The 13,006-nt window shown below is 30.2% G+C and overlaps 1 protein-coding gene across 1 annotated transcript in view; it reads left to right on the forward strand.

The window, feature by feature from the left end:
* LOC138326554 (nuclear pore complex protein Nup155-like) overlaps nt 1-13,006 on the forward strand; it is an 84,984-nt gene that overhangs the window by 36,167 nt on the left and 35,811 nt on the right. The window contains 1 exon segment of the mRNA XM_069272651.1: nt 7,933-7,958. Coding sequence (XP_069128752.1) covers nt 7,933-7,958 — 26 coding nt within the window.

Genomic DNA, 13,006 nt, shown 5'->3' on the forward strand with positions numbered 1-13,006 from the left:
AAATGTATTAGAAATGAGTTGGTCTTCAGTGTTCATTGTGTTAAGTATAAAACATAAATGTATTAGAAATGAGTTGGTCTTCAGTGTTCATTGTGTTAAGTATAAAACATAAATGTATTAGAAATGAGTTGGTCTTCAGTGTTCATTGTGTTAAGTATAAAACATAAATGTATTAGAAATGAGTTGGTCTTCACTGGTCATTGTGTTAAGTATAAAACATAAAATTAGTATTGTGTTAAGTATAAAACATAAATGAGTTAGAAATGAGTGGTCTTCAGTGTTCATTGTGTTAAGTATAAAACATAAATGTATTAGAAATGAGTTGGTCTTCAGTGTTCATTGTGTTAAGTATAAAACATAAATGTATTAGAAATGAGTTGGTCTTCAGTGTTCATTGTGTTAAGTATAAAACATAAATGTATTAGAAATGAGTTGGTCTTCAGTGTTCATTGTGTTAAGTATAAAACATAAATGTATTAGAAATGAGTTGGTCTTCAGTGTTCATTGTGTTAAGTATAAAACATAAATGTATTAGAAATGAGTTGGTCTTCAGTGTTCATTGTGTTAAGTATAAAACATAAATGTATTAGAAATGAGTTGGTCTTCAGTGTTCATTGTGTTAAGTATAAAACAAATGTATTAAATATTGGTTTCATGGTATAAAACATAAATGTATTAGAAATGAGTTGGTGTTTCAGTGTTCATTGTGTTAAGTATAAAACATAAATGTATTAGAAATGAGTTGGGTCTTCAGTGTTCATTGTGTTAAGTATAAAACATAAATGTATTAGAAATGAGTTGGTGTTCAGTGTTCATTGTGTTAAGTATAAAACATAAATGTATTAGAAATGAGTTGGTCTTCAGTGTTCATTGTGTTAAGTAATAAAACATAAATGTATTAGAAATGAGTTGGTGTCTTCAGTGTTCATTGTGTTAAGTATAAAACATAAATGTATTAGAAATGAGTTGGTCTTCAGTGTTCATTGTGTTAAGTATAAAACATAAATGTATTAGAAATGAGTTGGTCTTCACTGTTCATTGTGTTAAGTATAAAACATAAATGTATTAGAAATGAGTTGGTCTTCAGTGTTCATTGTGTTAAGTATAAAACATAAATGTATTAGAAATGAGTTGGTCTTCAGTGTAGTCATTGTGTTAAGTATAAAACATAAATGTATTAGAAATGAGTTGGTCTTCAGTGTTCATTGTGTTAAGTATAAAACATAAATGTATTAGAAATGAGTTGGTCTTCAGTGTTCATTGTGTTAAGTATAAAACATAAATGTATTAGAAATGAGTTGGTCTTCAGTGTTCATTGTGTTAAGTATAAAACATAAATGTATTAGAAATGAGTTGGTCTTCAGTGTTCATTGTGTTAAGTATAAAACATAAATGTATTAGAAATGAGTTGGTCTTCAGTGTTCATTGTGTTAAGTATAAAACATAAATGTATTAGAAATGAGTTGGTCTTCAGTGTTCATTGTGTTAAGTATAAAACATAAATGTATTAGAAATGAGTTGGTCTTCACTGGTCATTGTGTTAAGTATAAAACATAAATGTATTAGAAATGAGTTGGTCTTCAGTGTTCATTGTGTTAAGTATAAAAACATAAATGTATTAGAAATGAGTTGGTCTTCAGTGTTCATTGTGTTAAGTATAAAACATAAATGTATTAGAAATGAGTTGGTCTTCAGTGGTCATTGTGTTAAGTATAAAACATAAATGTATTAGAAATGAGTTGGTCTTCAGTGTTCATTGTGTTAAGTATAAAACATAAATGTATTAGAAATGAGTTGGTCTTCAGTGTCATTGTGTTAAGTATAAAACATAAATGTATTAGAAATGAGTTGGTCTTCAGTGGTCATTGTGTTAAGTATAAAACATAAATGTATTAGAAATGAGTTGGTCTTCAGTGTTCATTGTGTTAAGTATAAAACATAAATGTATTAGAAATGAGTTGGTCTTCACTGGTCATTGTGTTAAGTATAAAACATAAATGTATTAGAAATGAGTTGGTCTTCAGTGGTCATTGTTTAAGTATAAAACATAAATGTATAGAAATGATTGGTCTTCATGTCATTGTTAAAAATAATGTATTAGAAATGAGTTGGTCTTCAGTGTTCATTGTGTTAAGTATAAAACATAAATGTATTAGAAATGAGTTGGTCTTCAGTGTTCATTGTGTTAAGTATAAAACATAAATGTATTAGAAATGAGTTGGTCTTCAGTGTTCATTGTGTTAAGTATAAAACATAAATGTATTAGAAATGAGTTGGTCTTCAGTGGTCATTGTGTTAAGTATAAAACATAAATGTATTAGAAATGAGTTGGTCTTCAGTGGTCATTGTGTTAAGTATAAAACATAAATGTATTAGAAATGAGTTGGTCTTCAGTGTTCATTGTGTTAAGTATAAAACATAAATGTATTAGAAATGAGTTGGTCTTCACTGGTCATTGTGTTAAGTATAAAACATAAATGTATTAGAAATGAGTTGGTTCAGTGTTCATTGTGTTAAGTATAAAACATAAATGTATTAGAAATGAGTTGGTCTTCAGTGTTCATTGTGTTAAGTATAAAACATAAATGTATTAGAAATGAGTTGGTCTTCAGTAGTCATTGTGTTAAGTATAAAACATAAATGTATTAGAAATGAGTTGGTCTTCAGTGTTCATTGTGTTAAGTATAAAACATAAATGTATTAGAAATGAGTTGGTCTTCACTGGTCATTGTGTTAAGTATAAAACATAAATGTATTAGAAATGAGTTGGTCTTCACTGGTCATTGTGTTAAGTATAAAACATAAATGTATTAGAAATGAGTTGGTCTTCAGTGTTCATTGTGTTAAGTATAAAACATAAATGTATTAGAAATGAGTTGGTCTTCAGTAGTCATTGTGTTAAGTATAAAACATAAATGTATTAGAAATGAGTTGGTCTTCAGTGGTCATTGTGTTAAGTATAAAACATAAATGTATTAGAAATGAGTTGGTCTTCAGTGTTCATTGTGTTAAGTATAAAACATAAATGTATTAGAAATGAGTTGGTCTTCACTGGTCATTGTGTTAAGTATAAAACATAAATGTATTAGAAATGAGTTGGTCTTCAGTGTTCATTGTGTTAAGTATAAAACATAAATGTATTAGAAATGAGTTGGTCTTCAGTGGTCATTGTGTTAAGTATAAAACATAAATGTATTAGAAATGAGTTGGTCTTCAGTAGTCATTGTGTTAAGTATAAAACATAAATGTATTAGAAATGAGTTGGTCTTCAGTGTTCATTGTGTTAAGTAAGTATAAAACATAAATGTATTAGAAATGAGTTGGTCTTCAGTGTTCATTGTGTTAAGTATAAAACATAAATGTATTAGAAATGAGTTGGTCTTCAGTGTCATTGTGTTAAGTATAAAACATAAATGTATTAGAAATGAGTTGGTCTTCAGTGGTCATTGTGTTAAGTATAAAACATAAATGTATTAGAAATGAGTTGGTCTTCAGTGTTCATTGTGTTAAGTATAAAACATAAATGTATTAGAAATGAGTTGGTCTTCAGTGTTCATTGTGTTTAAGTATAAAACATAAATGTATTAGAAATGAGTTGGTCTTCACTGGTCATTGTGTTAAGTATAAAACATAAATGTATTAGAAATGAGTTGGTCTTCAGTGGTCATTGTGTTAAGTATAAAACATAAATGTATTAGAAATGAGTTGGTCTTCACTGTTCATTGTGTTAAGTATAAAACATAAATGTATTAGAAATGAGTTGGTCTTCACTGGTCATTGTGTTAAGTATAAAACATAAATGTATTAGAAATGAGTTGGTCTTCAGTGTTCATTGTGTTAAGTATAAAACATAAATGTATTAGAAATGAGTTGGTCTTTCAGTGTTCATTGTGTTAAGTATAAAACATAAATGTATTAGAAATGAGTTGGTCTTCAGTGTTCATTGTGTTAAGTATAAAACATAAATGTATTAGAAATGAGTTGGTCTTCAGTGTTCATTGTGTTAAGTATAAAACATAAATGTATTAGAAATGAGTTGGTCTTCAGTGTTCATTGTGTTAAGTATAAAACATAAATGTATTAGAAATGAGTTGGTCTTCAGTGGTCATTGTGTTAAGTATAAAACATAAATGTATTAGAAATGAGTTGGTCTTCAGTGTTCATTGTGTTAAGTATAAAACATAAATGTATTAGAAATGAGTTGGTCTTCAGTGGTCATTGTGTTAAGTATAAAACATAAATGTATTAGAAATGAGTTGGTCTTCACTGGTCATTGTGTTAAGTATAAAACATAAATGTATTAGAAATGAGTTGGTCTTCAGTGTTCATTGTGTTAAGTATAAAACATAAATGTATTAGAAATGAGTTGGTCTTCAGTGTTCATTGTGTTAAGTATAAAACATAAATGTATTAGAAATGAGTTGGTCTTCAGTAGTCATTGTGTTAAGTATAAAACATAAATGTATTAGAAATGAGTTGGTCTTCAGTAGTCATTGTGTTAAGTATAAAACATAAATGTATTAGAAATGAGTTGGTCTTCACTGGTCATTGTGTTAAGTATAAAACATAAATGTATTAGAAATGAGTTGGTCTTCAGTGTTCATTGTGTTAAGTATAAAACATAAATGTATTAGAAATGAGTTGGTCTTCAGTGTTCATTGTGTTAAGTATAAAACATAAATGTATTAGAAATGAGTTGGTCTTCAGTAGTCATTGTGTTAAGTATAAAACATAAATGTATTAGAAATGAGTTGGTCTTCAGTGTTCATTGTGTTAAGTATAAAACATAAATGTGTATTAGAAATGAGTTGGTCTTCAGTGGTCATTGTGTTAAGTATAAAACATAAATGTATTAGAAATGAGTTGGTCTTCAGTGGTCATTGTGTTAAGTATAAAACATAAATGTATTAGAAATGAGTTGGTCTTCAGTGGTCATTGTGTTAAGTATAAAACATAAATGTATTAGAAATGAGTTGGTCTTCAGTAGTTCGATTGTGTTAAGTATAAAACATAAATGTATTAGAAATGAGTTGGTCTTCAGTGTCATTGTGTTAAAATAAAACATAAATGTATTAGAAATGAGTTGGTCTTCAGTGTCATTGTGTTAAGTATAAAACATAAATGTATTAGAAATGAGTTGGTTTCATGTTCATTGTGTTAAGTATAAAACATAAATGTATTAGAAATGAGTTGGTCTTCAGTGTTCATTGTGTTAAGTATAAAACATAAATGTATTAGAAATGAGTTGGTCTTCAGTGTTCATTGTGTTAAGTATAAAACATAAATGTATTAGAAATGAGTTGGTCTTCAGTGTTCATTGTGTTAAGTATAAAACATAAATGTATTAGAAATGAGTTGGTCTTCAGTGTTCATTGTGTTAAGTATAAAACATAAATGTATTAGAAATGAGTTGGTCTTCAGTGTTCATTGTGTTAAGTATAAAACATAAATGTATTAGAAATGAGTTGGTCTTCAGTGTTCATTGTGTTAAGTATAAAACATAAATGTATTAGAAATGAGTTGGTCTTCAGTAGTCATTGTGTTAAGTATAAAACATAAATGTATTAGAAATGAGTTGGTCTTCAGTGTTCATTGTGTTAAGTATAAAACATAAATGTATTAGAAATGAGTTGGTCTTCAGTGTTCATTGTGTTAAGTATAAAACATAAATGTATTAGAAATGAGTTGGTCTTCAGTGTTCATTGTGTTAAGTATAAAACATAAATGTATTAGAAATGAGTTGGTCTTCAGTGTTCATTGTGTTAAGTATAAAACATAAATGTATTAGAAATGAGTTGGTCTTCAGTGGTCATTGTGTTAAGTATAAAACATAAATGTATTAGAAATGAGTTGGTCTTCAGTGGTCATTGTGTTAAGTATAAAACATAAATGTATTAGAAATGAGTTGGTCTTCAGTGGTCATTGTGTTAAGTATAAAACATAAATGTATTAAGAAATGAGTTGGTCTTCAGTGGTCATTGTGTTAAGTATAAAACATAAATGTATTAGAAATGAGTTGGTCTTCAGTGGTCATTGTGTTAAGTATAAAACATAAATGTATTAGAAATGAGTTGGTCTTCAGTGGTCATTGTGTTAAGTATAAAACATAAATGTATTAGAAATGAGTTGGTCTTCAGTGTTCATTGTGTTAAGTATAAAACATAAATGTATTAGAAATGAGTTGGTGTTCAGTAGTCATTGTGTTAAGTATAAAACATAAATGTATTAGAAATGAGTTGGTCTTCAGTGGTCATTGTGTTAAGTATAAAACATAAATGTATTAGAAATGAGTTGGTCTTCAGTGGTCATTGTGTTAAGTATAAAACATAAATGTATTAGAAATGAGTTGGTCTTCAGTGTCATTGTGTTAAGTATAAAACATAAATGTATTAGAAATGAGTTGGTCTTCAGTGTTCATTGTGTTAAGTATAAAACATAAATGTATTAGAAATGAGTTGGTCTTCAGTGTCATTGTGTTAAGTATAAAACATAAATGTATTAGAAATGAGTTGGTCTTCAGTGTTCATTGTGTTAAGTATAAAACATAAATGTATTAGAAATGAGTTGGTCTTCAGTGGTCATTGTGTTAAGTATAAAACATAAATGTATTAGAAATGAGTTGGTCTTCAGTGTTCATTGTGTTAAGTATAAAACATAAATGTATTAGAAATGAGTTGGTCTTCAGTGTTCATTGTGTTAAGTATAAAACATAAATGTATTAGAAATGAGTTGGTCTTCAGTGGTCATTGTGTTAAGTATATAAAACATAAATGTATTAGAAATGAGTTGGTCTTCAGTGTTCATTGTGTTAAGTATAAAACATAAATGTATTAGAAATGAGTTGGTCTTCAGTGTTCATTGTGTTAAGTATAAAACATAAATGTATTAGAAATGAGTTGGTCTTCAGTGTTCATTGTGTTAAGTATAAAACATAAATGTATTAGAAATGAGTTGGTCTTCACTGGTATTGTGTTAAGTATAAAACATAAATGTTATTAGAAATGAGTTGGTCTTCACTGTCATTGTGTTAAGTATAAAACATAAATGTATTAGAAATGAGTTGGTCTTCAGTGGTCATTGTGTTAAGTATAAAACATAAATGTATTAGAAATGAGTTGGTCTTCACTGGTCATTGTGTTAAGTATAAAACATAAATGTATTAGAAATGAGTTGGTCTTCAGTGTTCATTGTGTTAAGTATAAAACATAAATGTATTAGAAATGAGTTGGTCTTCACTGTTCATTGTGTTAAGTATAAAACATAAATGTATTAGAAATGAGTTGGTCTTCAGTGTTCATTGTGTTAAGTATAAAACATAAATGTATTAGAAATGAGTTGGTCTTCAGTGGTCATTGTGTTAAGTATAAAACATAAATGTATTAGAAATGAGTTGGTCTTCACTGGTCATTGTGTTAAGTATAAAACATAAATGTATTAGAAATGAGTTGGTCTTCAGTGTTCATTGTGTTAAGTATAAAACATAAATGTATTAGAAATGAGTTGGTCTTCAGTGGTCATTGTGTTAAGTATAAAACATAAATGTGTATTAGAAATGAGTTGGTCTTCAGTGGTCATTGTGTTAAGTATAAAACATAAATGTATTAGAAATGAGTTGGTCTTCAGTGTTCATTGTGTTAAGTATAAAACATAAATGTATTAGAAATGAGTTGGTCTTCACTGGTCATTGTGTTAAGTATAAAACATAAATGTATTAGAAATGAGTTGGTCTTCAGTGTTCATTGTGTTAAGTATAAAACATAAATGTATTAGAAATGAGTTGGTCTTCAGTGTTCATTGTGTTAAGTATAAAACATAAATGTATTAGAAATGAGTTGGTCTTCAGTGTTCATTGTGTTAAGTATAAAACATAAATGTATTAGAAAATGGTCTTCAGTTGTCATTGTGTTAAAGTAAAACATGAAAATGTTTCAGAAATGAGTTGGTCTTCATTGTGTTAAGTATAAAACATAAATGTATTAGAAATGAGTTGGTCTTCAGTGTTCATTGTGTTAAGTATAAAACATAAATGTATTAGAAATGAGTTGGTCTTCACTGGTCATTGTGTTAAGTATAAAACATAAATGTATTAGAAATGAGTTGGTCTTCAGTGTTCATTGTGTTAAGTATAAAACATAAATGTATTAGAAAATGAGTTGGTCTTCAGTGTTCATTGTGTTAAGTATAAAAACATAAATGATGTATTAGAAATGAGTTGGTCTTCAGTAGTCATTGTGTTAAGTATAAAACATAAATGTATTAGAAATGAGTTGGTCTTCAGTGTTCATTGTGTTAAGTATAAAACATAAATGTATTAGAAATGAGTTGGTCTTCAGTGTTCATTGTGTTAAGTATAAAACATAAATGTGTTAGAAATGAGTTGGTCTTCAGTGGTCATTGTGTTAAGTATAAAACATAAAATGTATTAGAAATGAGTTGGTCTTCAGTGGTCATTGTGTTAAGTATAAAACATAAATGTATTAGAAATGAGTTGGTCTTCACTGGTCATTGTGTTAAGTATAAAAACATAAATGTATTAGAAATGAGTTGGTCTTCACTGGTGTCATTGTGTTAAGTATAAAACATAAATGTATTAGAAATGAGTTGGTCTTCAGTGGTCATTTTGTGTTAAGTATAAAACATAAATGTATTTAGAAATGAGTTGGTCTTCAGTGGTCATTTGTGTTAGATAGTATAAAACTTAAATTTATTAGAAATGAGTTGGTCTTCAGTGTTCATTGTGTTAAGTATAAAACATAAATGTATTAGAAATGAGTTGGTCTTCAGTGTTCATTGTGTTAAGTATAAAACATAAATGTATTAGAAATGAGTTGGTCTTCAGAGTATGTTATAGTACAAAAAACATAAAAGAAATGAGTTGGTACTCTCACTGGTAGTTGTGTTAAGTTATAAAACATAAAGTATTAGAGTTGGTCTTCAGGAGTCATTGTGTTACAGTAAAAACACACAACCACCCAATTACAGCAACAAAGTGAGAGACATTCAGAGTCGGATTGTGTTAAGTATAACACAAAAACACACACAAAGTTAGCATACAAAGTGAGAGACTCGGAGTATATTATACACAAAAAACACACACAAACAGCATACAAAGTGAGAGACTCGGAGTAAATTAATATACACAAAAACACACAACAAACAGCATACAAAGTGAGAGACTCGGAGTATAATATACACAAAAACACACACAAACAGCATACAAAGTGAGAGACTCTGAGTATATTATACACAAAAAACACACACAAAACAGCATACAAAGTGAGAGACTCAGAGTATATTATACACAAAAACACACACACAAACAGCATACAAAGTGAGAGACTCGGAGTATAATATACACAAAAACACACACAAACAGCATACAAAGTGAGAGACTCGGAGTATAATATACACAAAAACACACACAAACAGCATACAAAGTGAGAGACTCGAGTAAATTATACACAAAAACACACACACAAACAGCATACACTCGGAGTATAATATACACAAAAACACACACTGAAAACAGCTTACAAAGTGAGAGAACTCAGAGTAATAATATACACAAAAACACTCACAAACAGCAACAAGTGAGAGACTCGGAGTATATATAATACACAAAAACACACACAAACAGCATACAAAGTGAGAGACTCGGAGTATAATATACACAAAAACACACACACAAACAGCATACAAAGTGACACGGAGTAATAATTATGACACAAAAACACACACAAACACATAACAAGGTGAGAAGACTCGTGAGTATAATTATACACAAAAACACACACAAACAGCTTACAAAGGTGAGAGACTCGGAGTATAATTTATACACAAAAACAACACAAACAGCATACAAAGTGAGAGACTCGGAGTATAATATATACACAAAAACACACACAAACAGCTTACAAAGGTGAGAGACTCGGAGTATAATATACACATAAAAACACACACAAACAGCATACAAAGTGGGAAGACTCGGAGAGTATAATATACACGAGTATAATAACAAAAACACACACAAACAGCATACAAAGTGAGAGACTCGGAGTATAATATATACACAAAAACACACACAAACAGCATACAAAGTGAGAGACTCGGAGTATAATATACACAAAAACACACACAAACAGCATACAAAGTGAGAGACTCGGAGTTATATTATACACAAAAACACACACAAACAGCATACAAAGTGAGAGACTCGGAGTACTATTATACACAAAAAACACACACAAACAGCATACAAAGTGAGAGACTCGGAGTATAATATACACAAAAACACACACAAACAGCATACAAAGTGAGAGACTCGGAGTATAATATACACAAAAACACACACAAACAGCATACAAAGTGAGAGACTCGGAGTATAATATACACAAAAACACACACAAACAGCATACAAAGTGAGAGACTCGGAGTATATAATATACACAAAAACACACACAAACAGCATACAAAGTGAGAGACTCGGAGTATATTATACACAAAAACACACACAAACAGCATACAAAGTGAGAGACTCGGAGTATATTATACACAAAAACACACACAAACAGCATACAAAGTGAGAGACTCGGAGTATAATATACACAAAAACACACACAAACAGCAATACAAAGTGAGAGACTCGGAGTATAATTATACACAAAAACACACACAAACAGCATACAAAGTGAGAGACTCGGAGTATATTATACACAAAAAGCAAACAAAGTGAGTGACTCGGAGTATATTATACACAAAAACACACACAAACAGCATACAAAGTGAGAGACTCGGAGTATAATATACACAAAAACACACACAAACAGCATACAAAGTGAGAGACTCGGAGTATATTATACACACAAAAACACACACAAAACAGCATACAAAGTGAGAGACTCGGAGTATAATATACACAAAAACACACACAAACAGCATACAAAGTGAGAGACTCGGAGTATATAATATACACAAAAACACACACAAACAGCATACAAAGTGAGAGACTCGGAGTATAATATACACAAAAACACACACAAACAGCATACAAAGTGAGAGACTCGGAGTAGTAAATATACACAAAAAACACACACAAACAGCAGTGAGAGACTCGGAGTAATATATACACAAAAACACACACAAACAGCATACAAAGTGAGAGACTCGGAGTATATTATACACAAAAACACACACAAACAGCATACAAAGTGAGAGACTCGGAGTATAATATACACAAAAACACACACAAACAGCATACAAGTGAGAGACTCGGAGTATAATATACACAAAAAACACACACAAACAGCTTACAAAGTGAGAGACTCGGAGTATAATATACACAAAAACACACACAAACAGCATACAAAGTGAGAGACTCGGAGTATAATATACACAAAAACACACACAAACAGCATACAAAGTGAGAGACTCGGAGTATAATATACACAAAAACACACACAAACAGCATACAAAGTGAGAGACTCGGAGTATAATATACACAAAAACACACACAAACAGCTTACAAAGTGAGAGACTCGGAGTATAATATACACAAAAACACACACAAACAGCATACAAAGTGAGAGACTCGGAGTATAATATACACAAAAACACACACAAACAGCATACAAAGTGAGAGACTCGGAGTATAATATACACAAAAACACACACAAACAGCATACAAAGTGAGAGACTCGGAGTATATATATACACAAAAACACACACAAACAGCATACAAAGTGAGAGACTCGGAGTATAATTATACACAAAAACACACACAAACAGCATACAAAGTGAGAGACTCGGAGTATATTATACACAAAAACACACACAAACAGCATACAAAGTGAGAGACTCGGAGTATAATATACACAAAAACACACACAAACAGCATACAAAGTGAGAGACTCGGAGTATAATATACACAAAAACACACACAAACAGCATACAAAGTGAGAGACTCGGAGTATAATATACACAAAAACACAAACAAACAGCATACAAAGTGAGAGACTCGGAGTATAATATACACAAAAACACACACAAACAGCATACAAAGTGAGAGACTCGGAGTATAATATACACAAAAACACACACAAACAGCATACAAAGTGAGAGACTCGGAGTATAATATACACAAAAACACACAACACAAACAGCATACAAAGTGAGAGACTCGGAGTATAATATACACAAAAACACACACAAACAGCATACAAAGTGAGAGACTCGGAGTATAATATACACAAAAACACACACAAACAGCATACAAAGTGAGAGACTCGGAGTATAATATACACAAAAACACACACAAACAGCATACAAAGTGAGAGACTCGGAGTATAATATACACAAAAAACACACACAAACAGCTTACAAAGTGAGAGACTCGGAGTATAATATACACAAAAACACACACAAACAGCATACAAAGTGAGAGACTCGGAGTATAATATACACAAAAACACACACAAACAGCATACAAAGTGAGAGACTCGGAGTATAATATACACAAAAACACACACAAACAGCATACAAAGTGAGAGACTCGGAGTATAATATACACAAAAACACACACAAACAGCATACAAAGTGAGAGACTCGGAGTATAATATACACAAAAACACACACAAACAGCATACAAAGTGAGAGACTCGGAGTATAATATACACAAAAACACACACAAACAGCATACAAAGTGAGAGACTCGGAGTATAATATACACAAAAACACACACAAACAGCATACAAAGTGAGAGACTCGGAGTATAATATACACAAAAACACACACAAACAGCATACAAAGTGAGAGACTCGGAGTATATTATACACAAAAACACACACAAACAGCATACAAAGTGAGAGACTCGGAGTATATTATACACAAAAACACACACAAACAGCATACAAAGTGAGAGACTCGGAGTATAATATACACAAAAACACACACAAACAGCTTACAAAGTGAGAGACTCGGAGTATAATATACACAAAAACACACACAAACA

This window comes from Argopecten irradians, chromosome 6, assembly GCF_041381155.1.
Source record: "Argopecten irradians isolate NY chromosome 6, Ai_NY, whole genome shotgun sequence".
Taxonomy (NCBI): Eukaryota; Metazoa; Mollusca; class Bivalvia; order Pectinida; family Pectinidae; genus Argopecten; species Argopecten irradians.